Here is a 26,950-nt window from a genome sequence, read left to right as displayed (position 1 = left end):
TATGTCTGTGTGTGTACATAAAATAAGTGGAACAACACAAGATCAAAATAGTTTATATTGCAAAAACACATGGAATACATAGATATGCACATTTTCTAAATAAATAACAAAAACTTTAAATAAATGAACAACTAAATGATTATTCTATTGCTCTTATTTGGTTTGTAATTCCCAAACATTCAAGTTTTCTCTGAAATTGGAAAAGGAAATGTTGACAGGCAGCTCACATGGTTATGTGTGACAAACTAAAATAAATGATGGAAATATGAATATTTAACACATTCTGATCAAACTGATTTTACTTTCTAAGGGGGAGAAAAGAAGAAATACAGCGTTTCAAAAGTAACAAACAGATTTAGTTTTCCACATTGAACACAATTTGGCTTGTCAAAGTCAGACCATTAACATGTCCGTTCTGCTGAAAAGGGAGCAGGCTGTGGTCCTCTCTCTTCGTCTCCCTCGGTCGTCCCCTGAGGTCAGTGCAGGTTGAGCGCTAGGATGAAGGTAGCAATGACTCCACTGAGCATTAAGAAGGGCAACCAGGTCTTGAGAAACGCCACACAGCTGCACACAGGACACAGGGAGGACAGTGAGGGTGGTCCAGGAAGCGGTCATTAAAAAAGACGAGCTTTCAGCAGAGCTGGTGAAAACCACATACTCTCCTGTTGGACTCGCAACACATTTGTCATGTAGCTGAGACAGGTAAGGGCATTGGCTGTTAAATTGCCCCTCACCCCTCCGTAACCCCCCCCCCTTACCCCCTCCCCTTGTCCTACAGTCGTTCCCCCCTGAAGTGGATCCCACCCCCACACCCCCACAGAGAGGTGACCTCCACCAGTGACGTAGGAGGAGGAAAACATCTGGCAGTGATGAATTACACGACGCCACGCTGTTAAAAGACCCTGGGAGCGAAATGCAGAGGCAGCACAAAGAGGTCACGTCGGCATCGTATGTGGGTCAGGTGGGGAACACAAAGGGGGATTCTCACAGCCGTGTGCTTACAGCACCATCCCGCGCCACGCTCGTCACAACCAACCGGTTTCTGCATCGTAGACCTGATCTGGTTCGTGGACGAGATCAGGTTTGGTCTCAGCTGACATCAGGGATGGCGAGTTTACTGTGAGTGAATCGATTACGATGGCATTGTCCCCCTCTCCACTGCTATAAACGTGATGAAGTGAGGATATAACGGACGCGGTCGCACCACCGTCGGAGGTACACATGGCCGATGTTCACCCGCACCTGGATTCAAACCCTAACCCCTCCGACTCCCCAAGCGCACCCACTACCAGCTATGCCAACGTAAAGCTAGCGATTCAATTGGCACAGGTGGCCTGTATACACACACCTGAGGAGTGAGCTTAACCGATCTCCACCTGCCACACAAACAGCGAGAGGCTGGCGTACCTGACGTGTTTGCTGTGGAGGAGGGCCAGCACACAGAGCTTCCCCATGTTCCAGGAGGTGCTGTTGTCATAGTGCATCAGGTTGAGGGCGAGGGCCACATGAGAGTGGCAGTTGTCACAGCAGAGGTTATGCTGCAGGACACAGAAAGACAACAGTCATACCTACTGACCAGAATACCCCTTCTTCTGATTGGCCACTGTCATTTTACTTAATGTGGTGATTGCTTTAATGCTGCTAGCCAGAATCAGCCAGGTAGGTATAACTATATATTTTTTATTTTATCATATACAGTTCATCTCTAGAGTGTCACCAACATTAGAATACTGTATACTGTATGTCTTCTATGTACACACACACACAAACACACATTTTCCAAGCCAGTGTTGAGTTTGGGACAGGCTTCTCAGTCTCTCCAACCTGCTCCACATTGCGTACCGTTCTGCGTTTGTACTCCTCTGACGAGTCACTCACTGCCTTGTCCCAAGCTGCAGACCCACTGCCACACACCTTGTCAACGTCCAACTGCCAGTACCTGGAGAAAGAGAAGAAAGGCTTTAAAGATGCTCTGACAATATTGAATGATTTGGATGTTTTAAATGAAGGCCAGCTTACTTGGTTGGCCGCCCAAAAGCCATATTGCCCTCCTGAAAAGCAAGTTGAAACTTTCAGACTGATCTGCACAACACTGTTGTGCGAATATTAATTACAAGACTGTAATAGGCCTACGTTTCAAACTTTAGCCACTGTTTAAACTTACAGACACAAAGTATGATCCCGCGAAGTCTCGGATCACGCCTGAGGAGGTACATATGCCCATGTGACCAATGAAGGGCAAAACCCACCTGAGTGGCACGAAACAGAAAATATCTGTGTCACCTATGAATGTCCTACATTGGCACTGGTATGAAGATATATAGTTACGCAAGCGTACTTATTATTATTAGAAAGGCTACATGGGAATCTCTATAACATATCGTTTTCAAACGCCAACAATTAACTTTCATATTGCACCAGAAACTATCTTTAACATATCTTTATTGCACTGCCATTCTTGAACGTTCTCTATCCACATTACTGGCTAAAGCTAATTAGCACTGCACAAGCAACACTACATCACTATAGCAAAGCTAGTAGCCATTGCAAACGTAGAGAACGTGCAACTCACGACAGAATGGGGATTGGTGTCCAAACAATGCAATACGGATAACGACAGTTTTTTTTGTCAATTTTTTCGAATCCCCCGTGGTAATTCATCATCATGTCTGTTTCATCCGCCTCCGCCATCACTGATTTTGACAGGTCATGTGACGTAAACAGAAACAAGCGGGTTCCTCGATTTGTTTCACCCGGTTGCACCGTGTCGCAGGAAACCATGTGAACTACTACAGCGGGTAAGAACTGGGTACTATTACCCAGTAGCCTACTAGACAGAGAAGATTGGTGTGGGTACTATTACCCAGTACTAGACAGAGAAGATGTGTGTGGGTACTATTCCCCAGTACCAGACAGAGAAGATTTGTGCATTCACAAACCATGCAAACCAACCAACTCTGAGCGCTCAGTGAATGATCTATTATATCCACTTTGCGTGAAGCTTTAACTAACTCTTCTCAATGGCATGTCGGTGTAGATTTGTTCACAATACGGTGCAGCGCAAATAACGAGGGCGGATTTTAGTCAAAGAGGCTTTGAAGCCTCATTGTAACGGGTCTTTCTTTGCCTGTCCTTAATCATCATAACGGATACCTGCTCCAGCTGGGTCACCCTCATTAGTGTGCCAAGCTGGCAGACTGTTGACCCCGAGCCGCAGTGGTTCTCTACAGCAGTCCAACATTCGGTCGACAGTGATGCATTAGGCGCACATTTAAAAGTATACACTCAGCAAAAGTAAAATCATGGAAGACATTGATGAACGACAATGAAGCTACAGAGTTTATCATGTTGTAGGCCAGGGAGTCTGGGACACCACCACCTGTTTCCTGCGTGTCAGAACGAGGACGCCAAATGGGTTGTTGCAGGCTTGTGTGTTAAATTCTGCACCTGGATCCTTTCTGCGTGTGGCAAAATAATCTGTACAGAATCAAAGAAGCCTCTGTTAAATTGGGTTTACATAAAGAAAAGAAAAAACTAGGAGCTCATCGTAATCAATCCTCGTTTATTTTATTTCCCCCCCATTTGCAGCCAACATCGTCACAAGGTTCCTCAAATCAAATCAAACAAAAATACCCCAGATGACTTCAACAAAACAACTACACATGGAAGCCTAGTAGAGGATTAAGTCCTCACACATATTCGGAGCCAACAGGCTTCACTGTGCAGGGTTTTTGGTTGGACATGTGACTGACAGGCTTGATGTCTGCTTTGCCCACCACTACAGTGCATTAGACAAACCTTGTTTACTGTAAGCAAGACCTGGAACATACTCTAGGCCTGCAGCGTTAGACTAGGGCTGGATCTGAAAGGACTGGAGGAGAGCCGCCTTTGTGATGCTTCCCCGAAAGTGACGGCCATCCATTCAGGGACGGGAAACGGAAAGTGCACGTGAGGGAATTCCCAAGACCCTAAATGCCATCGAATCTATAGTGTCTTTGACATTACCTCTAAGACATGCGTGTGACATTCGTACTGGTGCTTTGACCAGAGCTGCTAATACTATCTTCGCTCTCTCTAGAGAGGGGTCAGATTTAACATAGTCAAACACCGTCCCGAAGCTTAACTTATCAAACGTATAACCTGTCTCTTCAGGGTTACACGTTACTTAATAAATGTTGTTGGAATAGTGTGTTAAGTCACCTGTATCTTTACATAAGCCTAGGCCTCCCTCAGATATGAACTGTCAGAACGTCACAACAAGTAAACAATATCAATAATTTTTACCTGTCACTAAAAAGGAGCCGTAAGGAACTCTAGAAGAACTTATCAAAGATAAATAGAACGCAAATGTGACACGGATCCTCTGCCCTGTGACGAGAAGAACAACCTATTTTCATCAGACAGGGTTTTTAAAGTAAAATACGACGCCACAAGCCTCTCCCACACATTCCGTTTGAGCCACACCGAAGCTTTGAGAACTTTTTCGACAGACGTTCCAACAGCGACGCCGCAGCAACGACAACGGAAAGGAAACGATCCAACTCTGGATGGAAGAGATGGGTACAGTCTTTCTGCTGTGATCCTTTTCCTCCAACTGACAGCGCCCCCCGGGAGGGGCCCAGAGAGCCCCAGTCTGATCCCCCACTGGAGACAGTGGGAGTGTGTGGGCCCAGGCTCTGGACTCGGCAAAGGCCGCATTTCCCACGAGGCTCCTGCCTTTGCCTCGCAGCCTTTCTGTCCAAAGCCTTCACGAGGAGAGAGTTGTGTGCGGCTCTCCTCGTTCGACGTGAGGGGGTGAACACAGGGCTCGGTTAGGGCATTCCCTCCTCCTTCAGGAAGATCTTCTAGCTCAGACGGCGGAGGGGGTCACCGAGGAGACGTATGTGTTCTGGAGACCCCGCCCCTTCACCCCCCCCCCCCCACCCCCACCCGCCAGATTTCCCCCTTCTCCAAACAGCTCTCCTCAAATCCTGTGTCCTGGGATAGGGGAGGGTGGTGCATAGTGCAGAGATGTGACGCGACATTCGCTCCAATGTCGCTTTCGTCTACAGGGGAGAATTAAACATTGAAAACGAACATCTATGGTGCTTTCCCCTCCGTGAACGCGCACACACACACACACACACACACAAACACACAAACACACACGCACATGCACAGACAAGACTGCCAGGGAGTTTGAGGTGAGGTCGGGGGGGGGGGGTGGGGGTTGGGGGTAGCCTTGCATTCTGCCTCCAGGTTGTATTCAATGTCTGAAGGTTGCCGTCTTGCTTTTGTGGTCTCTCTAACTGGGCCGGCATTGCACTTGGCCCTCGGAGCTGTCCTCGTCGTCGGAGCCCTCCGGCCCACGGTTGCCGAGGCCTGTGATGCGGTAGCCCATGTTCAGCAGCATCACCTCCAGGGGGTCGGCGTTCATCCGCCGCTGGTTGGCCTGGGCCGCGCCCTCCATGTCCTCCACCACCCGTCCGTTCTCACTCTCCGTCTGGGGCCGGACCAGGGCGGCAAACACAGGATTCAGACATTGACATAGGGGGAGGGCGGTGCATAGTGCGGACATGTGACGTGACATTCGCTCTGAACGTCGTTTACCTCGGGCCGAGGGTTCCACAGCCTCACCACTGGGTCGATGCCACTGGTTGCCAGGAAACAGTAACTGGGGTGTGGCTGGAGGCAGTTGACGATGGACTCATCCCCCTGCAGGATCCTCACCAGGTTGGTGGTCTCCTTGTCCCAGATGAAGAACGAGCCGTCGTCCGAGCCGCTCACGATGTACTGGCCTTTACTGGGGGGGAAGACAGAAGACCAAGCTGTCAGGGCCTCGACTCAGCTGCACGGCTTTACACGAGAAGCTGCCTACAGTATGTCTAACTGACTGACGTTGTGATGCTTTTTAAATGCGTCAGAGGACACAAAGGCTCCAGAACATTCCACAGACCTCCCAAAGAAGTTCGCCTCCTTGATGTCTGTGGTGGTGTTGCAGTGTCCGCAGTAGCGGTGCTTGTAGTCGAAGCTGCGTTCTCTGAGGACCACCTCGTCTTCTGGGATGGACTCCTTGCGGCTGAACGTGTGGAAGCGGATGGAGCTGCTGGCCTTCTTGTCTTCTGTTGAAGACGGGAGCGGCAGTTCAGGACCAACACAGTCAGAGGAACACATACACGTTTGAAAAACAAGAAACACCCACGTACGTTTTGTCTATCCTAGTGTGGCTTGACCATTCAAAATTGTGTTCTCTAACCACTAATCCTAACCCCTACCCTGTCATTCTAACTCTAATTATAACCCTAACCCCCCCTGAAACAAGCATTTGTAGTTACGGCACCCTGCAAAAGGGCCCAACAAGGTGAGGTTTTTCATATGTCACTATGCTTGTGAGGACATAGAGGCTACATTCACTACGTTCAAGCCTTAATGCTCTATTACGATTTATTAATCAGATCTGAATCTTTGGCGGTCTGTTCATGTGGCCAATATCATATTCCTGATATTGAACTGGTCGCGGTGCTGAACTGCCCCGCAGCGTGCATGCGCAACAGAACAAACACAAAACACCTCACATGCAGGACGCTCTCACACCTGTTAAACATGGAGGTAAATGTTCAAGCAGAGTCATGTTCTGTGGAAGCCAGCGAAAGTGTTAGCAGGTAATATGCAGGACGAGAAGAACCACGGCTTTTTGTGCAGCAGTGGCTCATTCACTGACTCCCGCCAGCGCAAAACTGTGACGATTGTCAATCAAGCGTAGAGCCCGACCGATTTATCTTCGGGCCACTATTATCGTCCGATATTAGTCTTTTTTTAATATAATGTTTTGCAATACAAACAAACACGGTACAAAATCAAGGCTCATAATGGCCGTTAAATGAATATAAAAAAAACACCCTTCAACCATGTTGTGAGTGTTGGCGTTGCATAGTTTGTCCACCAGAGGGCACTCTACAACGTCCCTGTTGGCAACACTCGTGTTTAGAACACCACAAACCCTACAACCAGCTCATCCGGCCAGTCGGGCAGAGTTTAAGGGAAATTTGTTTATGTTTTGTTACGAGTTTCTGGATAATTTTTTATTTATATTTTTTATTGTATATATAGGCCAATATATCGGAATATCGGATTTTTTAATCACCAAATATTTGTATCGGCCTTAAAAATCGTTTATCGGTCGGGCTCTAATCAAGGGTGACGTAAAGGTGCACAAATTCCGATTTGACTGTTCAGACTGAGGTCGCATTGCCAAATATCAGACCTGTATCCGATTTATAACCACACATGAAAGTGGCCCAAATCTGATTTGCAAATGTCAGATTCAATGCGCTTTGGACTGTTCACATTTGGACCCAACTCAGCTTCAGAGTGAACGTAGCCTTCGCTCCCCCCCCCCCCCCACACACACACACACAATCCCTTTCCGCTCTCACCAGAGTCGTTCTTGGAGAACAGAGCAGCCTTGATGTCCTTATCCAGCGCATCGCAGGCCGTGCTGTGGGCCTGGTCGGGGAACTTCCCTTTAAAGTCATCCAGACACTCCAGAGCCTCGGCAATGTACTTGAGCTCAAAGAGGCAGCGCGCCAGCCTGAAGTGAGCCTTCAGGTGGGCGGGGTTTAGAGACAGAGCCTTCAGACAGTCACGCAGGGCATCGTAATGATCACCATCCCTGGAAGAAACAAGGACGGAGAAAAGAAGAAAAAAAAAGAGTCTAAGAGTCACATTTTTTGGCGGACACATCCCCTGGAGGGACAGAGGGGATGTGTGTGTGTGTGTAGCCGTCATGGTCGGACGGCGGCGTTGGTGAGAGAGCTTTACCACTTGCGCTTCATGTAGGCGGCGGCGCGGTTCCCGTACAGCATGGCATTGCGGCCGGCCTCGTAGATCCCCAGGCTGTACAGCTGGATGGCCTGGGTCCACTGGCCCCGGGCGAACGCCTCGTTAGCCCGCTGCTTGATGCTCTCCACATGGGGAGGGAGCTCACCGGAGCTGAGGCAGGAAGGAGGAGGAGGGGAGGGAGGTGGAAGAGGAGGGAATCAGAGAAGGAGTCATACGGAAGTGTGTTTGATGGCTGTCATCGTGGCACTCATTCATCGTCATTCTGTGAGTGAAACTTCTGAGAGAAGGCTCACCCAGAGTAGATCTTGCTCGTAGCCAATCGAAGGCAACTGGCAGGCAAGTGAATTCCGTTGGAGACGCCATTGGTCGTCTTTCCATTCTGGATATCTGGGGATTAAAAGATTCCAGGATTAGTACTAAATAGGGGTGTGAATCTTTTGGTACCTCACGATTCGAATCGATGTGAATCGCTAGAAGACTGAAAAGATTGATTTTTTCCCCCACCCCTAGTACTTAACACTAGCTTGCAAACCTGCAGAGCAGCGGGGGAACATTAGTTTCATTTGACATTTGATTTGTCATACCTGCGGCTGGCTGGCACTTTTTGGGCAGCATGTAGGTGTATGGCTTCTGCTTGAACGTCAGGTCAAATAGGTACACCTGCAAAAGGTTGGAAAAACACAGGTTGGAATCTGCACTCGCTTTGTGAGGGGGGGGTGGGGGGTGAAGTCATGTCAGGCAAGTCCAGAGATGTAAACAACGAGGTCTTCGCTGGAAGAAATGCACGGTATTTGCACACTCTGGCTTTAATTGTTACCTGTTCCCCGCCCATGTTAACAAGCAGCTCAGTGCCGTCGGGGCTAAAGGTCACATACGTGGCCACCAGGAGTCTCAGGCGATTGTTGTAGTCGGGAAGCTTGACTGGCAGGTGCCCTAGAGAGGGGCCAACCAGGAGAAGGAGGGAGGTTAGTCTCACCGGCAGTGCACACCCCCTTAACAGAGGAGTTCATCACCATGGGATGGATGTGGCACACAAGGCAAATCGGGTGCACTGTACCCCGACACACACCTGCAACATAATACTGCCCGGCTCCGTCCGGGATGGGCTTCTGTCGGTCGCAGAACGTGTGCACCCCTGCCGAAGTGCTCTGACTCATCGACTTCCTGTGAGGGACAGGAACAGGGGGGGACAGGCGCGCCCGTGAGTGTGCTACGCTTTGTAGACGCACAAGACAACACTGAAGGGGAAGCATAGAATCTTTGAAAAAAACAAAACAATAAAAAGGTGGATCTGACGACCCGACGGTTCGGAAAGGGCCTGGGTAAGGAACTGACCTGTGGTTGTGGATCATGCGGATGTCGTAGAGACGGACAAAGGGCCCGTTGGCGCCCACTGCCAGGTAGTTGTTGTCTCGGGGGTTGACTGCCAGACACTTGGCCTCCACCAGCTGGCCGCAGTACTCCGTCAGGTCGATGAGCACCTCGGAGCGTTTACTGCTCTCCCTCAGGTCGTACTGCCTGCACACGGGACACCGCACGTTCCCACAGAGCACAGTGTCAGTAGCCTCGCAAGACCGCTGGATTCGCGATATCACGACCGCGCGGAAATTTGTCTTGGCAAGCACCAATGTATCCGCTTTGTGCCCGAACCGAAGTGGTTCAGAACAACCAGCGGCCTATGAAGAACTACTGGCAGCTACAGGCGTGGTTGAAGTTAGCCCGTGATAGACAGATGGTTCATCCAATCACCTGCCAAGTATTTATTGAAAGCACTGCCTTTTTCCCAAAACAGTTTCCAAGGATGACTCCCCACATGGATATGTCTAACAAACCATCTGGGGAGTCCGGTTACAATGTTAGTGCTCAAACTGAGACTAAACTGACAGAGATAGGGGTTTTGATTGATATAGGATGACCTTACAGAGAAAAGTAAAACAAATGTGGGCAGACTTACGCAGATCCAGCTCTTACATGAAACTAACACCCTGAAACAATCCCAACCTCCCAATCCTTTCATCCCAGAAAATGTCTCTGCCGTCAGACGCTGCGTCTGCCAGCGTGTAACTGCCAGCGTGTAACTGCCGTCAGACGCAGCGTCTGCCAGCGTGTAACTGCCAGCGTGTAACTGCCGTCAGACGCTGCGTCTGCCAGCGTGTAACTGCCGTCAGACGCTGCGTCTGCCAGCGTGTAACTGCCGTCAGACGCTGCGTCTGCCAGCGTGTAACTGCCGTCAGACGCTGCGTCTGCCAGCGTGTAACTGCCAGCGTGTAACTGCCGTCAGACGCTGCGTCTGCCAGTGTGTAACTGCCAGCGTGTAACTGCCGGGCGCTGACCTGATTAGGCCGTCTTCTGCCGCGCTCCAGAAAGTGTTGGGCCACATGGGCGCCGTGGCGATGCGTTTCACCCGGTTGGTGTGGTCTGAGAACATGTGGATGGTTTCCTTGGCGGTGATGTCATGGACGTGAACCTTGGTGTCCGCAGCACCCGTCACTATGATGCGATCCCCAGAGTGAGGAAGGAACTTGGTTGGAGGGAGAAGGGGGGGGGGGGAGGAGGGAAAGTAAATAAAAGGACATAAGCTTGGTATGTTTTGAATGACTAATGACTTCCTTTTCAAACTCTTTCTGTCTTACCTTCACTGAGAATATGTTTGCAGCGTGACCTGTGTGCATAGTGGTGAGCTTCTTGTGTTTGAAGGGATCCCAGATGATGACATGTTGATCATCGGAGCCTGACGCCAGCAAACTATCACAACGGAATGTATTTATTCAGCAGAAGATATTGTACTATTCCAAAAGCTACATACAGGAGGGGTAAGGTTGGGGGTGGATTTGAACCTGGGACCTCCTGGTCTGCAGTCAATACTTGCACAGAGCTATACCCATCCCATAACAACCTAATACATAAGCACAGTGTACATGGTGATCCTAAATGTACAACCAGGAGTGCTAGATGTGTTTATGCTCATGTGTGACCAGGTCCACACTCACTCTCCTTTTTCATTCCATTCCAGGCAGTTGACACACCCTGTGTGACCCTGGTGAAAACAGGAAATGAAGTCTGTCAGCTTGACAGGAACAAGCATGTTAGGCTCACACATGCAGACACAAGGCCATGAGGGGATGCACGCACGCACGCACACACCATACGCACACCACACAAACACACACACACACACACACTAAGACTTGTGTTTGTAGAGTTATGTCACCTGCAGCTCGGCCTCCAGTCCAAGTCTCTTGATGAATGGGTCGGTCACATGATAGACCCTTTGAAAGCCCAATGCTCTCTTGTCCTGCAGACGGAAGCCAAACATCTCATCTATCCAGAAACTAAGCTTCTGTCCGATACAAGTCTGACTCAGATCGGTGATTTGCTGCTTTCAAAAGTTGTGTGTACTACTTTGTGTTAAGTTGTTCCATGTGTGTTTTACTCACTCGGATCTGCCTGTGCAGGATGTCTCTGGTGATGTTCACAGCAGACATGGCCTCACCACAAATCATAGAGCTAGGACTTCAGGAGGGCGATCCAGAGGTTAGCGGGGAGATGACATCTGCACTCACTGTCCTTCTTTGGCAGCAGACTGTGGTTGCAGACAGGACAGAGTGTTACATCAGAACAGTCTAGTTGAGTATCAATATTGATTCTATACACAGGCTGGATGAGTTGATTTGTCCAATGTCAACAAGTCTTTGCTTGTACCATCGGAACGGTTTCAAAAGTGTAAGGGGATTAGGCAATAGTCCTTGATTTGTTAGTAGGCTTTCTAGCAAAACTTCGCGAAATCCTAACAAAGAGGACAACATGTCAGTATCAATGTGACTTTTTCAATTGTAAATTAGCACCAGCTCATATGATAGATAGGATATCCAATGTTGAGTTCACTCTATAGTGAGCTTGATAATGGCTACCATAGCTAACTAGGATCACTGCTTCATTATCATGAGATTGACACAGACAGGAAGACAGCATTTTCAACGACATTTTCATAACAATACCTTAATGCAGCCAGATTAGTATTTCAATCTATCCTAGCCAGAACTATAGTGAGAATTCCCTAGTTATGTTTGTCGCTAACGTGTGAGAGCTACCTGTGTGTATCGGTCAGGCCTTCCTCAAAGCGTTATCGCTGCCCCAGCAAAGTACGCGAGCTAATACTACAGTAGCCTAGCAAGTCTAGCAGCGAACTGAGAATATATTGCTAGCAATTTAAGTATCAGCTAGGCTTTAGCTCGTTTTCAGCGGATTGCTTGCTGGTTTGCTGGCTAGGTGGCTAGTTGACAGTTCTCAAAGAAAGACCAAAAATTAAATACTGACAAAAGTTCTCCATATCACTATAGCTAGCTTTAAAATCCACAAGCTTGCTGGCAATCTAGTAAGTGTTGACTTCACTTCACGTAGTTGACAGACACGAGCAAGCCCTCCCACTAAACCCGTATCAAGCTACGTGAATTGAGTAACACATATTGAAATAGACTTGTGGTACGACAGAAAAACGTGTACTGAACTACGTAAATATCAACGTTTTGTCGTAACCTGGAGTTATTGACTGACAGCTGTATTGACAAATGACATTTCAGTATACAGACCACATCTGTAAACACACGTTTTTGAAAACACATTTACTACATATGAATACATTTAATATGTGGTCTTGTTAAATATGTTTTAGTAGCCTTATGTATTTGTAGGCTATTATTATTCAATGATAAAGGTAAGTTGTGAAAGTAATAATATTCCATCCAGTAGGAAAGTACACACACATGTCCCAAGACTGTAAAACTGTCATAAAGAATTCATCGTTTTTATTCAAAAGATTGTAATGTCGTCAACTACACAATCAACAACTGTCAGTAAAATATGCCACAACGCCACTCTACATAGAAAAAGGTAGAAAGAATGTTCCTTTGTTGCCCCCAGGTGGCAAGTTGCCTCTCTTTTCAACGCCTGGGCGGGACTCAGAAGTTGTCAACAGCTTGAACAGTATTCTAGAGGTTTTCAATCAGAGAGGCGGTTGACTTAAGTCTAGGACAGCTGCAGCTGGCAACAAACTGATCTTTGTATTGGACCTGCCTCTACTGTTGAGCTAAATATTGTCATTCTTACGGAAAGTTTGTAACAAAAGGTTGAAGAAAGGTATGTTAAATGTATCTTTCTTAATAGCTCTAAAGTTAACTAGCCAGTGATCGCGTGATATTGTTTGTTTATAAAGCAAGGTTGCTTTAACATGGCTAACGTAGCAAGAGCTAGCATAGTCAGAGTTAGCCACGTTAGCTATGTACTAAAATTGCTAGCTAGCTAACTTTAACTGCTAAAAATATGTTATATTATGTAATGTGTAATATTTTTCCGTAGCTTGCCAAGTTGCTGTTCTCTATTGAGGCGTATATGGTTGCGCTAGCTATAACTAGCGTATTTCCCAGTTTATGCTTGTACTGTTGTCTCAAGTAACCGAATTGTCTTATCCATCACATAATGTTAGCAAAAAACTTGAAACAAAACGTGTGTTTCTAGCGTAGTCTAAGATTAGTTTTTGTCTCAAGTATATAGTAGCCCGAGCAGATGCAATGGGCTTTCCACTTATCCACCACTTTAATTACCATTCGCATTACTAGTAACTATTTTTCTTTAGGTATCTAGGCTACCATACAGTACCCACACCAAAATCCTATGTCTTATGACATAAGTCATGTGTCTCTCATTTCCTTCTCAGGTAGAACTAAATGAAATGACCACCTCGCAGAGGTACCTCGTGGAGCCCAAACTTAAAGGTAAGCCTAGTAATTTCCCCCCCTAAAACAGTACAGGGCTCATGTCTGACAATTGTTGACTCATTGCTGATTGATCAGTATATCACACGGCTGCCTGTGTTTCAGTTGGGTTCTCTGACATGGAGTGGCAAACGCCAGCTGTGTCTGAGAAGTTCCAGAGTCGATTTGGCCGTCGTCCGGGGACAGCAGACAGTGGAGACACTGGCTTTGGCGCCACCCCATCTGACAGCACAGAAGGTGACATCCTGCTCGTGACCCTGTACTATGCTTGAGCTTGTTATGTAATAGGCCCATGTCTGTCAAGTTAAATTCGATTGGAATGACTGAGGAAATATATCTTTTGGCTGGTCCTGACAGCCTCTCTCTCTCTCTCTCTCTCTCTCTCTCTCTCTCTCTCTCTCTCTCTCTCTCTCTCTCTCTCTCTCTCTCTCTCTCTCTCTCTCTGTCTCTCTCTGCGCTGATGTTGTTATGTTTTGAAATGAAAACAACATCCTCTGTATTAATGATCTCAGACTATTAATAGGCAGTGAGATGTGTTTATGATCCTCCGATGCTCTGGCGGAGAGGTAGATTCAGTTCCCTGCTAAAAATGCCCCTTGCCCCCAGACTGTGTTTCATCCTATTGGTGGACCTAATGGGGGGGCTGGAAGGAGAGTGGGAATGCCAGGATTGGACAGCTAAATGGAAACTGTGAGCCCGTGCCCCCCGGCTCCAAACTGAGCGTTACATGTAATGCTGACAGATTAGCTGGTCCCAGTGCTTGAAATGAAAACATAATTTGACAGTTGAGTTCTGAATGTGTTCCTTGCCCCTATTGAAGGTCATATAGGAGTGGGGATGCCAACGACTGTTGGTGTGCGGTTGTGGTGGTCTTGACTCATTGTTTTTATGGGGTATAACTCTGTTGGCCTAACTGTCGCATCAAACAAACCCATGTTGCTGGTACAACCCTGTGCTGGTGCAGTAACTGATAACAGTGCCTAGCAACTAGAGTCCTGACTCCTCCAAGCAGACCACTGCTGTTCAGCTTTGCTCTGACCCCATAAAGCAGGGTTTAAACGTAGCGAAGTCAGTATGACAGTTGAAGGGTCATCCATAATTCAAGTTGATGGGTTGTATTTTGGCGGTTTTGCAGATTAGTCGTAGCGCAAACCTGGTCGTTTTGTCTTGTGGCGCTTATTGTTGTCAACCCGCCAGGTGAAACACTATGTTTAGAATATGTTCTGTGTTAAACCGTTGCGAGTGCACTGGAATGCCTGGATGGAAAACAACGTTGTTTTCTGTCTCAGAGCAGTTTAGACATGTCATAACCAGACTCAGACTCAGATCTAGCCTGAGGGTACCTTGAGGTTGGAGGTTCTTTACTAGACGCTGTGCCAGTTTGCTCCTGTTTCACAAATTATTCTCTATATTTTTTGCACAAAGCAAGTTCCTAAGCACGTCTTGTTGACGTCCACGTTGATAAAAAAAGGAAAAGTAATGTTCTTAGTCTTGTTCCATGTGTGACATGAGGGCCAGTGGGAGGGGGCTGTTAGCCTGAATAAGCAGCTCACACAGTTCACCCTGTAATGTGATAGGTGGGGATATAAATACCCCCTAACCTTTCCGGCGTGTGCCTGTTTGTGTGTGGTTGCCCAGAGCCTGGTGCTACAGGGTCGCTCTAGTCATCCTCACAGACAATACATCCAGCGGGCACAGCCAGCTCTGCCCTCCTCTCTCCTGGTGCTGCTCTACGGAAATGCAGAGAGACGATAGCTTGTCACGCCGCCCTGCAGCTGTCCGGCTGCGCTAACGTGCAGCTTCCTCAGTTAACACGTTTGTCGCTGAGTTCCAGGTGAGCGAAAAATGAAAACAAAACCTCGGCAGGTTTGGTGTCATGCTTCCCCGACTGCCGTTTGTGCAACTTTGGTGTGTTTCCGTGGTCTCCTGTTTGTGTTTTGTGAGTGTTTTTTTTCTGCTGCTGTGAAGTGGAAGGATTGTTTTTTTTTTTTTCTTCTTCTGACTGGCTTGACTTGATGGAACTTGGAAAGGGCTGCGGTGGTTCTCCATAATGTGAGAGTGCTCGTCTGTTCTTGCATTCGGTGAAGTCGGCTTGCTTCTACTTTTTGGTTGCTGAATAAAACAGGCTATAGGTCGTGAAAAACCGACGTGACTGTTTTCTCACCAAATGGGTTAAAGATATTGAACGGTACACCGAGAATGCATTGGAATGAACCTGAAGTAGTTATGGCATGTTTTGGGAGTTTGAACCTGCAACTTCTTGATCTGAAGTCAAGTTCTCTACCACTCAGCTATACCCATGTTTTGCTGTGAGTTGAGGTTCACAACACGTGGCCACCCTGGTAGTAGTCGCTGCTAGTAGGCTAGCTAACCTGCTAGAAGGCTAGCCTGGGTGTCAACTGACAAAGTAGGCCCCCCACAGACAGGGCGTCTGCATGGTTCACATCACTACCTGAAAATAGTCAATGGGACGCATCGGAGCCCTAGATAGGGGTGCTTGGTCAGAGTATGTTCACCAAAGTTCCCAATTTTCTGGCAAAGATGAGCTTTTTTGAATGACTTTGTCCTTTATTACCTGCCGAGAGCTCATTCATGTATCTGAGAGTGCACGTCTAATGGCCCTACTCTCTCTTGATCACATTTCTGCTTTTTGTCTGAAGATTTCCACAGCTCCTGCAGCAGCCCGTCATTCCAGCCCATCCGCAGCCAGATCCCCATCCCCACCGCCCATGTCATGCCGTCCACGGCCGGTGCCCCGGCCTCCCAGCCCCCGCCGCGGGCCCAAGATGAGTCCCAGGCTTCAGCCGAGGCCCACCGGCCCTCATCTGGCTCCAGAACCTCCAGCAGTTCCAGCTCCAAGTCCTCTCTCTCCAAATCGGCGTCCTCCCCCAACCTGGACGCTCCGGCCGGCGTGGATCCTCCGGGGGCCAAGCCCGACTGCCTGAGCCGCTACCGGAGCCTGGTGAACGGCCTGGACCACTCGCTGTTCCCCCTGGGGGACCACTCTCGCCTGGACCACCGCTTCGAGACCCCCACGGTGGAACCCACGCTCAACCAGTCCGCCCTGCTAGGGGGGATGAACCCTGACGTCCGGCTGCGGCTCCAGATGACCTCCGTGGGGGAAACTCCGGCCTGCGCCCCCGAGGCCTACAGGGGATCCGTGGAGCACTCGTTCAGGCCTCTCCCGGAGGCCAGGCCGGCTGCTCCTGGTGGCCTCGACGCCTGCAGCCAGAGGGGCAGCCTGCACGCCGGGGCCTACCCTCCTGGGGCCTACCCTCCTGGGGCTTACCCGGCCGGGGCCTACCCTCCTGGTGCTTACCCTCCAGCGGCCTACCTGGGCTCCATGGGCCTGCAGGGGCAGGCTCTGCTGAGGGAGCAGGTGGGGGCCAAGGCCTACGAGCCGCTGCTGCAGGACCGGAGCAGCGAGATGCCCATCTGGCAGCAGCAGAACAAGCTAGACACACTGCGACTACAGATGGAGCACATGCAGGTAAGAGTTCAGACCCAGCCCCCCCACAAAATAATCACCTAAAATCAACGCCCAGGCCTAACTTTGGCGCCTCTGTTGGTGCAGTTACTAAATGCAGGAGTCAACCAGTACCAGCCTCTCTACTCCGCGTCCCTGTTCCCTGACGCTGGGAAGTGGGACTCTCTGGTCAAGGCCAACGAGAGTCAGCTGAAGGAGAAGGAGATGATCATAGAGAGGTACCTGCTCTTACCTGCTCTTACCTGCTCTCAGCTGCTCTCAGCTGCTCTTAGCTGCTCTTAGCTGCTCTTAGCTGCTCTCAGCTGCTCTTAGCTGCTCTTAGCTGCTCTTAGCTGCTCTTAGCTGCTCTTAGCTGCTCTCAGCTGCTCTTAGCTGCTCGTAAACCCTCTGTGACACTGCACGTCAAAAGGGCTATGGAAGTAAGATTCGATTAGACTCTTATCAGGAGTAGGGATGCCAAGGTGGGGCTGCCTTAGCTGTGCCGTTGTTTCTGATTCTCCGGCTCAGTGTACGAGCAGCTTACCGTGTGTGTGTGTGCGTGCGCTGCAGACAGAAGCAGCAGATGTCCCAGCTGGAGCACAGGCTGAGGGACAGTGAGCTGCAGGTCCACGGGGCGCTGCTGGGGCGAGGAGCCCCGTACGGAGACGTGTGTCTGCTGAGACTGCAGGTGAACACACACACACACACACATTCACCTTTACATGCAGACAGACACACACACGCATACAATGAGGTAAAAATATATCCTAAAACTCATTCATTCAGATCCACATTCATAATCGGCATCACACATCCGGAGGAATGTGACTCTGAAGCTGAATTTCTCTCCCAACCCCTGGTATGTGGTGTGTGGTGTGTGTGTGTGTGGTGTTGTGTTGTGTTGTGGTGTGTGTGTGTCCTCCCCAGGAGGCTCAGAGGGAGAACACCTTCCTGAGGGCCCAGTTTGCCGAGCGCAGCGACGGTGCCGCGCAGGAGGCGGCGGAGGCGGAGCGCCGGCTGGGCGCCGTGGAGACGGAGACACGGCGCCTGACGGAGGCTCTGAAGGAGGCCGGCGCCCAGCACGCTGAGGAGCTGGGGAAACAGGAGGAGAGGGTGAGAGGAACACACACACACACCATTACACACCACAACAGACAGCACCGTACAGCAACACAACAGCTCAGTCAGAAACCGCCGCACCACCGCAAGCCTGTCGGCGCCAGCCCTCCTTAACGCGTGACGTCCCGCGTGTGTCCAGATCCGCACTCGGGACAAGCACATCAACAACCTGAAGAAGAAGTGTCAGAAAGAGGCGCAGCAGAACCGAGAGAAGCAGCAGCGCATCGAGACTCTGGAGCGCTACCTGGCCGACCTGCCCACCATGGAGGACTACCAGAGCCAGAACAAGCAGGTGAGAGCCAGACACACCCAACACCAGCCACCCTCACGCCCGGCCCAGCACCAGCACCAGCCACCCTCACACCTGGGATATTGGGTGCACTTGTTTCCAGCTCCTGGAGGTGCAGCAGCAGGCGGCCCAGCTGCAGGGGCGGGTGCAGGACCTGGAGGTGTCTCTGGAAGAGGCCCGCTCACGTGTGCGGGAGAAGGACTCCCAGTTGGAGGAACAGAAACACAGAGAGAAGGATCTGCTGACCACGGTCACCAGGTACACACACACACAGACACACACACACTCCCACTCAAACATGCATACTTTCAATGGAGTTACCCAGAAGTCTATATACAGAGGCATCTAGTGACAAGCCTGTGTGTGTGTGTGTGTGTGTACCTCAGTCTGCAGGAGCGCGTGCAGGAGGGGCTGGAGGACGGGGCCAGGCTGCCCTCCCTGGATGTGGAGAAGCTGAGAGAGGAGAACCGAGTCCTGAGGGAGGAGCAACACCGGCTGAAAAAGGTCTCCCTGTCTGTCCCTGCCCCCTCCCTCTGCTGCCTGACGGCCCTGCCCCCTCCCTCTGCTGCCTGACGGCCCTGCCCCCTTCCTCTGCTGCCTGACGGCCCTGCCCCCTCCCTCTGCTGCCTGACGGCCCTGCCCCCTTCCTCTGCTGCCTGACGGCCCTGCCCCCTCCCTCTGCTGCCTGACGGCCCTGCCCCCTCCCTCTGCTGCCTGACGGCCCTGCCCCCTCCCTCTGCTGCCTGACGGCCCTGCCCCCTCCCTCTGCTGCCTGACGGCCCTGCGTCTGGAGGGCCTGGGGCCATGTAGCTCCATGAACACACAACCTAATCCTACTGTAGCGTGACGCCGTCTCTCTTCCTCCCCAGGTCATTGAGAAGCAGCTGAGGATGATGGAGCAGCTGGGTGCTCAGATCAGGGTACGTACCAGCAGACGACCTGACCACAGCTCAGTTAGTTTAGATGTTTTCATATATATGTTGATGGAACGTTTGGCCAGCGTCAACTGTCAGTCCCAGTTAGATTTTTGTATGAGAAGACATGAGCATACAAAACATGGTGTGTGTGTGTGTGTGTAGACGCAGGAGGAGCAGGTTTCTCACGAGGAGAGCAGCTCTCAGGCTCTGAGTGAGGAGTTGCGAGCCAAAGACCGGACTCTTCTACAGATGCACACGGCTATGAAAGAGGTGAGCCAGACTCGACACAGCCAGACTCGACACAGCCAGACTCGACACAGCCAGACTCGACACAGCCAGACTCGACACAGCCAGACTCGACACAGCCAGACTCGACACAGCCAGACTCGACACAGCCAGACTCGACACAGCCAGACTCGACACAGCCAGACTCGACACAGCCAGACTCGACACAGCCAGACTCGACACAGCCAGACTCGACACAGCCAGACTCGACACAGCCAGACTCGACACAGCCAGACTCGACACAGCCAGACTCGACACAGCCAGACTCGACACAGCCAGACTCGACACAGCCAGACTCGACACAGCCAGACTCGACACAGCCAGACTCGACACAGCCAGACTCGACACAGCCAGACTCGACACAGCCAGACTCGACACAGCCAGACTCGACACAGCCAGACTCGACACAGCCAGACTCGACACAGCCAGACTCGACACAGCCAGACTCGACACAGCCAGACTCGACACAGCCAGACTCGACACAGCCAGACTCGACACAGCCAGACTCGACACAGCCAGACTCGACACAGCCAGACTCGACACAGCCAGACTCGACACAGCCAGACTCGACAGCAACAGCATCCCTCATCTTCTCACTTCTGGTCACAAGTCGTCTGGTGAACATCGCATATTTAAAAACGATAATAAAACAATAATATATTATTATAAATATTGTTTAATGTTTCCACATTGAGCACAGTGACACTCTTACTTGATATCAGCATCAAAGTCCAAACCCTTTTCCTGGGCGTGTTTGTTCAGCTGTCAGAGCAGAACCAGGACCTGATGGAGCAGAAGCTGACCCTGCAGGAGCGCCTGGAGGACCCAGAGTGGAGGGGTCCGGACCGGGCCTCCCTGCAGCCGGCCGGGGCCCGCCTCACCCAGAAGCTCCACAGAGAGATGGCCTCCTGCCTGGGGGACCTCCGCTCGGTCTGCAACGTCCTGACCCAGAGGGCCCAGGGCCGGAACCCCAACCTCTCCCTGCTGCTGGGCATCACCTGTAAGAACCAGGGGCCACGCAATGATGGGAACGGAACTGACATTTCATTTGGCTTTTTATTCATTGTGTGTGTGTGTGTGTGTGTGTGTGTGTGTGTGTGTGTGTGTAAAGTCACATGCAAAATAAGCCTTAACATGTTGGTGTGACTGGTCATGTGGAACTATGGTTTTTGATCATCTGACATTTGTTTGGGTGGGTGTGCGTGCGTGCGTAAGCGAACAATAATGTGTGTTGTGTCCGCAGCGCCGCCAGTGGAGGAGCGGGTGGAGGACTGGCTGAGCGCGGAGGTCCTGCAGGAGAAGCTGGCTGAAGCCCAGCAGCTCCGCAGGGACGTGGAGGAGCTCCGCACCACCATCTCAGACCGCTACGCCCAGGACATGGGAGACAACTGCATTACCCAGTAGAGCCCAGGACATGGGGGAGGACTGCATTACCCAGAAGACCCCAGGATGTGGGTGAGAACTGCATTACCCAGTAGACACCTGTATATGTGAGAGGACTGCATTACCCAGAAGACCCCAGGACATGGGGGAGAACTACATTACCCAGAAGACGCCAGGACATGGGGGAGAACTACATTACCCAGCGTACATCAGAACATGATTGAAGTGGACTTCAGTTGACCCCAGCAGCTCTGTAAACACACTAAGCCCAGCTAGTCACCCAAACAAGGCTGTCAGGGGGCGGAGCTATACCATCAGGAGGCGGAGCTATGTTGGGTGGACGGTTCATCGACACTGCTCCATAGACTATATTACTACAAACTGTACTACATAATATATACCACCATCTGTACTAGGTCTATATTCAGAACTTCTCAACCCCTAAACTAACTCCTGTCCTGCCACTGGTCAGTTATGGATTCTGTTGCCTAATTTATTTCATTTTTGGTTTATATAAGGATATGTTTGTGAGTGTATGTTTGTCACAAAGCCTTCCACCTTACTTCAGTCAGGTGGATGGGTGAGTGTTATTCAATCTCCCTTAAAAACAGTTTTATTTAAGTCTTGTCTTTCCTCTTCAGGGAAACGATGTAGGATTTGGTTGACAATCAACTGAAAATATCTGTTTTTGAAGTGATTTAAATAAGAGGGAGTGTTACTAACCGGCCATTATTTAAAATGGTGTATTTGTAGCATTAGATTGGAGTGTGCACATGCAACTTGACACAAAATAACCACAGTAAGGCTGATCAAACCTTCTCAAACCACTTACTGACATGTTGTTCTCAAGGACACCTTGGTGGTCTACACAATGTATTTACAAATATTGAATGTTTGCAGAAGCCTCAGGTGTAAATGATCTTTTGGAATATTTGGATGTGCCTTTGACACACTGTGGCTGCCACCTTGCCGGTCTTCATGTGGACCCATGCAGAGACTCTGGTCCGTGGCTAGTGGACTTCTTCCTAGGAGCCGTTTTCTTTGTTCATCCAGCAAAACAATCAATACATTCCTTGAAGTAGTTTTGGGAACTAGGGATACCCAAGACTATGGATATCCAAGCTGTGCACATGCCAAAGGTAGTTCCCCCTTTGTGAAATAACTGGTTGTGTGTTGATTTTTGTTACCTAATGCATTTCAAGGGACGTTAGTGATTTGTTGTTGATAAATGTCTAGATGTGTGAAGACTCATTAAAACACTACATCACTTTAATTTAACCTTTTTTTGTTTTAGTGCTTGCGAGTACAAGCAAAACATTCTAGTTTTAATGTATTGTTGGAATAATGTCTTGTTGAGATCTTTCTGTCTTCCATAAACGGTGGTGCAGAATGTAATGGACAAGAACTGTCTTCAAGCCATGATGGAAAGTCATCTCAACTTGCCTTACTGCATCTCAAACCTTCGGAAGAAATGAAAACATGTTTATATTGAATATATTTTTGTCCTCAGATTGTATTTACACATTTTAGAAATAAAGATTGTTTCAAGTAACTTCGCTCGGGAGTTTCTACAGATTTTAGTGATTTTTTTTCACGATGCAGTTCATCAACAATTACAGCGTTGCACTGATTTAAAAATAATTATAATTGGAATGCATCCCAGCGTTTTCCTCGTCGTCATGGCAGGTTGTTAGGGGTGGGTGTTGCTGAGCGCTGGGAGGCCCCGGCCGTGAGCAGGTGCTGGTGTCACTGTGGACAGGGGCGTGTCCTCAGCAGCAGGGCAGCGCTGGGCGTGAGCCCACAGGACTGGAGCGTCTGGCAGTCCTCACCGTAGCAACGCTGAGGGAACGCGCTGATGATGTCATATCCTGGGAGACCTGCCCCCCTGTTGCGAAGGACACGACAGTAGACGGTTACGCAGCAACTACTAGATACTCTTAAGTCTCATGAAGAGAAATCATGTTTGTTAAGACTTGGGCCCAGTTTCTTACACATGGATTAAGCCTAGTGCTAGACTAAAAACCTTTTCAATGGAGATCATAGAATTGTTCTCTTACTTTAGGACTAGGCTTAATCCATGTCTGGGAAACTGGGCCTTAATGTTTATTCTTGAAACACTCTATACAGTCTCATTGTTGCTTTGGCAATATTTACAAAAGCCTTTCCTGAACTGAACTTCACAACAGTGCTGCTGCTTTACAACCCACCGGTGGTTGTCTAGGTAGCGGCGAAGGTGACCTATGGTTTCTGAGAAGCGCATCTTCAGGATGAACGCGCGCTCCCCGTCCTCTGACCTCAGCCTCAGCGTGGCCACGTCGCGGGCGGACGGAGGCCGGTCACCCTCCTGCAGCTTCATCCTGAGGGGGGAGGGAGTCGGCAGGGTTGGAGTTCCACCCACGTCCATGAGTCAAGAGCGGCCTTGTTCTCTCTACCCTGCAGCGTGTGGGCTGAAAGTGGCTTGAAATCTGCATTGTATTTTTAATAAGAGCCATTGAAGTCCCCCAAAGTTTGAATACATGAATTGAAAAATCATAACAGCCCTTCATCTGACAACGGATGCTAATTCTCCAGGCTAAGTCAGTAACCACAGTCTGGGCTGTGGTGTGTGTGGGTTGTGGCTGTAAAACCGGACCACAGTACCTCTCTTTCATATCCCGCAGCACTGGCGTGTCTATGAGGGTCACAGCACTGTCGTCAGCAGCATCAGAGGAGCCCTGGAGGTCAGAGATAGTGGAGGCTGAATTTGGCCTGGAGCCTAACTTACCAGACCAAACTGCCAGCACTTAGGGTTACACTTACACACTGTCCAAGGCTTGTGCTCCTAACACTACAGTATTATGCACAGAATCCACTCATAAGTAATGTATCCTAGGTATCCTAAATACTTTATAAAGGAACAGTCTGTACCAAGGAATAGTCTGTAGTTACCAGCCACATCGCAAAGTAACCACATCTCAGCTACCACCAGACGAAGAGAACCAATGAAAAGGTTGATACCAAGTCTCCAGTCTTACCTGCAGACTGGTCTTCACTGAGTCCCGAATGTCAATCACTCTACCAGCCTTCACCACCACCTTCGGCAGCCGGTTCAGGAACTGATCCATGCTCAGTTTCCTACCTGTGGGGAATAACCATTATCTTTGAATAAGGTATATAGTAAGATGATGACTGATGTTTGAAGTACATTAGACCAACATAAGAGTTCTGTTACGGGTTGGGTTGTGGAATAAACCTGGTTTGTGCATCGGATACAACCGTGTCCACAATGTAATATCAGATTTTGAGCTTGAATGACATTAAAGTTGCCAACCAGGAATCTGAGAGAGGGTGGTGTGGGTGTGGTCCGGGCTGCTTGATGGACCAACCACAGCTTGCCCCTTCCCAGGAAACTCCGCCCACGGCCGTCTCTCTTTAAACTCCTCCTCTCGTCTGTCCAGGACCTGCAGGACCAATAGAACTTCACCACCAAACAGGATGTCTGTGTGTATATAGATACATCCATACTACGTTACATTCCAAGGCAGATTCAATTGCTTCATTTGTTATGATATTCCCTTGCTGCTGTAGTCTTGTGTTACCTCTGTGTTTTCCCTGATGTTTTTACTTTTTCTGTAACTGCGCACATGGGGGTACAGTACCTGAATGCTTGTAGTAATAAGTAACATGATTAGGACATAAGTACATCGTATCCACACACCTGAAACGGCACCCCTTCTGGAAACCTTTCCTTCAGCTCAGAGGGGAAGTATCCATCCATCAGGTCTCGTATGCAGTGCTGTCGATGTCACCAACGGAAGACTTTCAATCACACAGAACTGTGGGACGGTTTGTCGACGTGAAACACGTTCAGAGTTGAAATGGTTCTTTGTGTGTGTGTAGATCTCGTTTCCAAACCTGAGTGCTGGGTTCCTGATAAGACCGGAAAGGTCCGTCGAACATGAAGATGCCGTTCTTGTAGAGGACCAGAGGAATGCAGGCCTTCTGGGCCAGTCGAGCCCCTCTGGGTGTCGCTCTCACAAAAGACTCGCCCTCCCCCGCCAGAACGTTCAGCTCCCTGATGCTCTGAGCCACCAGGTCAAAGTTCATGTGGAAATTTCCCACTAAAGAGGCCTCTGAAAGATGGATGAAACCGAGCTTTGTAAACAACAAATACAGTCCTAATAAATTGTGGATAAACGTATCTATGTTTTAACATTACACAATAATGTAAGCTTTACCTGGTTGCCAAATGCTTCCCCTCTCTCCACCCTCCAATGAAAACTGCCTCTGCACACGACCCCCTACTTCCTCTTGTTGGGCGGTGTCACGTTTTTCATTGTCCCCCACCCAGATCATACCATAGTCATTCAGAAAGCTCTGTAAAGTGGGGGAGGGAAGTCTACAATAAACATCACACAACAGTATTTGACTATCCCCTCACCTGTAACACATCTCGTTTCAGGCATGGAGTTCATACCGACATATTGGGATCAAAATGACTAACCTCCATTTCCCATATCTGGATCTGTAGTTTGTGGCAAGTTCTAACAAGGTCTTTCTCCTCCTCCCCATCTCTCATCTTTTCTGCTGAAAGAAACACACTGACTCTTCCCCAAAAAGCAGTAATAGACTGTCTGAGTTTGAGTTCATGGGAATGCTGACTCCAATTACCTCCTGACTTCTGAAGAAGTTTGACTTTCTCCTCAAGGACAGTAATCTTCTTCTCCTGTCGTTGGAAAAAGGACGTGAATATTTACATCAAACTGTGCTGACTTAAACGGAGTCAATTTGAACACAACGTGTCCCTTGTGCGTTGACCTGTGACTCACCTTGCGTTCAATGTCCAGTGCCTGGGTCTTCACCTTGTTCTCCAGTAAGCTTAGCTTTTGCATCATAGAAGACATCAGCTCAAAGTCAGTCGGAGGAGCATCTGTTGTGGAAAAGCAGCATGAAGCATTGGAGAGTTACATGATCCGAGGCCTGGTTTCCAAGGGTCCGAGTGTGGAACTACAGCTTACATAACCAGCAACCCTACAGGACCCAAACAGGACCTGGTGCTTTTGTAAACAAATAACTCACGACTGCTGTGGCCTTTCTTTTGTGTGACCTTTGACCCGGAAGTAGCGGTCATGTCAGTGGCTGTGGAATGAGGCCCAACGGGATCTGATCGTCCAGACAGGCCACTTAGCAGAGCTTTATATTCTGGAAGAGATCACAGGGATGTAGCTAAACACACCACATGTTTTGATACATTTTGTGTGCTTAGAGGAGCTATACCTTTCAAGGGATCTTCCTTAAATGGCACTTTTCTTCCCCTGATTGGCATAAATAGAATTATCACTTGTCATACTCAACAGAAAAAAATCATTAAAAAGTTAATAGTCATTAGATTTTAATGAAACTTCCGGCTGCTCTGCCCACGTTCATAACAGCCCACCCTTGTTGATCGAGATATCCAGGAAGAGGCATGCGTCTGTTTTTACGTAGCACTGATAGCGGAGAACTCATTTCTTCTCACCTGGAGAGATGTGGAGAATAAACACACTGTCATGTTTTAAACAACTGAATTGAATTAACCCATGAATGCTGATGAGCAAAATATGGTCGACTTTTACAACTTTTCAACGCAGTTGCATAATTCTATGCTATCCCGAATACATTCTTGTGAAACAGAACAGACCTTACGTTTTGTCAAACTGCACACTTTGAACTACAAACTTAAGTGAACTAAAGATTTAACTTTAAACATATGTGCGACTAGCCTATTTATATGGTGGATACACTTCTGAAGGTCGTGGGTTCTAGGCTCGTGCTGCTCTCTGATGATTGTTTGGAACGGGTTGCCGTTGGAAACGTGGATCTCGCCCATCATTGGCTCCTGAGGTCACGCGTGGACGTTTCTCCTCCAGCCCACGTGGGG

General features: G+C 49.2%; 4 protein-coding genes across 8 annotated transcripts; 1 reads left to right on the top strand and 3 right to left on the bottom strand.

Annotated features, from left to right (window-relative positions):
• Positions 1 to 43: 43 nt before the first annotated feature.
• LOC134023874 (transmembrane protein 222-like) lies at positions 44 to 3,321 on the bottom strand. The gene is made up of 6 exons (XM_062466230.1): positions 2,573 to 3,321; positions 2,165 to 2,249; positions 2,020 to 2,051; positions 1,843 to 1,939; positions 1,408 to 1,538; positions 44 to 564 (listed from the first exon to the last, which is right to left on the bottom strand). The coding sequence occupies exons 1-6, from the start codon at positions 2,779 to 2,781 to the stop codon at positions 477 to 479; spliced, it is 642 nt and encodes a 213-aa protein (XP_062322214.1). The 5' UTR covers positions 2,782 to 3,321; the 3' UTR covers positions 44 to 476.
• A 221-nt stretch (positions 3,322 to 3,542) lies between these two features.
• On the bottom strand, positions 3,543 to 12,283 carry wdtc1 (WD and tetratricopeptide repeats 1). Of its 2 annotated transcripts, none has more exons than XM_062466550.1 (16): positions 11,820 to 12,283; positions 11,259 to 11,404; positions 11,033 to 11,116; positions 10,812 to 10,858; positions 10,455 to 10,566; positions 10,155 to 10,342; positions 9,157 to 9,339; positions 8,891 to 8,985; positions 8,639 to 8,754; positions 8,406 to 8,481; positions 8,115 to 8,208; positions 7,801 to 7,971; positions 7,416 to 7,651; positions 5,936 to 6,101; positions 5,590 to 5,782; positions 3,543 to 5,482 (listed from the first exon to the last, which is right to left on the bottom strand). In XM_062466550.1, exons 2-16 carry the CDS (start codon positions 11,322 to 11,324, stop codon positions 5,285 to 5,287), a joined length of 2,025 nt encoding a protein of 674 aa, XP_062322534.1. In that variant the 5' UTR covers positions 11,325 to 11,404; positions 11,820 to 12,283; the 3' UTR covers positions 3,543 to 5,284. The 2 variants fall into 2 exon arrangements, with proteins under 2 accessions (XP_062322534.1, XP_062322533.1); XM_062466549.1 differs by having other exon boundaries at positions 11,913 to 12,283.
• A 497-nt stretch (positions 12,284 to 12,780) lies between these two features.
• On the top strand, positions 12,781 to 22,615 carry cep85 (centrosomal protein 85). 2 transcript variants are annotated; one of them, XM_062466541.1, is made up of 14 exons: positions 12,781 to 12,957; positions 13,535 to 13,592; positions 13,698 to 13,829; positions 16,253 to 17,082; positions 17,167 to 17,297; positions 17,629 to 17,746; positions 17,986 to 18,171; positions 18,317 to 18,469; positions 18,570 to 18,724; positions 18,853 to 18,970; positions 19,336 to 19,386; positions 19,546 to 19,653; positions 20,431 to 20,668; positions 20,912 to 22,615. In XM_062466541.1, exons 2-14 carry the CDS (start codon positions 13,550 to 13,552, stop codon positions 21,070 to 21,072), a joined length of 2,424 nt encoding a protein of 807 aa, XP_062322525.1. In that variant the 5' UTR covers positions 12,781 to 12,957; positions 13,535 to 13,549; the 3' UTR covers positions 21,073 to 22,615. The 2 variants fall into 2 exon arrangements, with proteins under 2 accessions (XP_062322525.1, XP_062322526.1); XM_062466542.1 differs by lacking the exons at positions 12,781 to 12,957; positions 13,535 to 13,592 and adding an exon at positions 15,231 to 15,426 and having other exon boundaries at positions 13,706 to 13,829.
• Positions 22,613 to 26,934, bottom strand: ubxn11 (UBX domain protein 11). Of its 3 annotated transcripts, none has more exons than XM_062466543.1 (15): positions 26,771 to 26,934; positions 26,468 to 26,548; positions 26,308 to 26,345; positions 26,110 to 26,232; positions 25,860 to 25,960; positions 25,693 to 25,756; positions 25,535 to 25,614; positions 25,269 to 25,407; positions 24,946 to 25,163; positions 24,749 to 24,826; positions 24,362 to 24,491; positions 24,066 to 24,169; positions 23,692 to 23,765; positions 23,259 to 23,408; positions 22,613 to 22,936 (listed from the first exon to the last, which is right to left on the bottom strand). In XM_062466543.1, exons 2-15 carry the CDS (start codon positions 26,536 to 26,538, stop codon positions 22,798 to 22,800), a joined length of 1,509 nt encoding a protein of 502 aa, XP_062322527.1. In that variant the 5' UTR covers positions 26,539 to 26,548; positions 26,771 to 26,934; the 3' UTR covers positions 22,613 to 22,797. The 3 variants fall into 3 exon arrangements, with proteins under 3 accessions (XP_062322527.1, XP_062322530.1, XP_062322528.1); XM_062466546.1 differs by having other exon boundaries at positions 25,702 to 25,756; XM_062466544.1 differs by having other exon boundaries at positions 25,535 to 25,617; positions 25,702 to 25,756; positions 26,771 to 26,933.
• Between the last annotated feature and the right edge of the window lie 16 nt (positions 26,935 to 26,950).

This window comes from Osmerus eperlanus, chromosome 7, assembly GCF_963692335.1.
Source record: "Osmerus eperlanus chromosome 7, fOsmEpe2.1, whole genome shotgun sequence".
In the NCBI taxonomy this organism is placed as follows: domain Eukaryota; kingdom Metazoa; phylum Chordata; class Actinopteri; order Osmeriformes; family Osmeridae; genus Osmerus; species Osmerus eperlanus.
The sequence above is the reverse complement of the archived record's forward strand: the minus strand, read 5'-3'. Positions and strand labels throughout refer to the sequence as shown.

Excerpts from the sequence above, each read along its gene's own strand:
- cep85 (XM_062466541.1), top strand. The coding sequence starts at position 13,550 with ATGACCACCTCGCAGAGGTACCTCGTGGAGCCCAAACTTAAAG. Across the intron at positions 18,172-18,316 it reads TGGGGAAACAGGAGGAGAGG|ATCCGCACTCGGGACAAGCA; the intron begins GTGAGAGGAACA and ends GCGTGTGTCCAG. Across the intron at positions 18,725-18,852 it reads CTGCTGACCACGGTCACCAG|TCTGCAGGAGCGCGTGCAGG; the intron begins GTACACACACAC and ends TGTGTACCTCAG.
- LOC134023874 (XM_062466230.1), bottom strand. The coding sequence starts at position 2,781 with ATGGTTTCCTGCGACACGGTGCAACCGGGTGAAACAAATCGAGGAACC. Across the intron at positions 2,052-2,164 it reads CGGGATCATACTTTGTGTCT|GAGGGCAATATGGCTTTTGG; the intron begins GTAAGTTTAAAC and ends CTTGCTTTTCAG. Across the intron at positions 1,940-2,019 it reads GCTTTTGGGCGGCCAACCAA|GTACTGGCAGTTGGACGTTG; the intron begins GTAAGCTGGCCT and ends CTCTTTCTCCAG.
- ubxn11 (XM_062466543.1), bottom strand. The coding sequence starts at position 26,538 with ATGAGTTCTCCGCTATCAGTGCTACGTAAAAACAGACGCATGCCTCTT. Across the intron at positions 26,233-26,307 it reads TAAGGAAGATCCCTTGAAAG|AATATAAAGCTCTGCTAAGT; the intron begins GTATAGCTCCTC and ends GATCTCTTCCAG. Across the intron at positions 23,409-23,691 it reads CTGCGGGATATGAAAGAGAG|GATGAAGCTGCAGGAGGGTG; the intron begins GTACTGTGGTCC and ends CTCCCCCCTCAG.
- wdtc1 (XM_062466550.1), bottom strand. The coding sequence starts at position 11,324 with ATGATTTGTGGTGAGGCCATGTCTGCTGTGAACATCACCAGAGACATC. Across the intron at positions 6,102-7,415 it reads GTTCTCCAAGAACGACTCTG|AAGACAAGAAGGCCAGCAGC; the intron begins GTGAGAGCGGAA and ends CGTCTTCAACAG. Across the intron at positions 5,483-5,589 it reads TGTGGAACCCTCGGCCCGAG|ACGGAGAGTGAGAACGGACG; the intron begins GTAAACGACGTT and ends GTCCGGCCCCAG.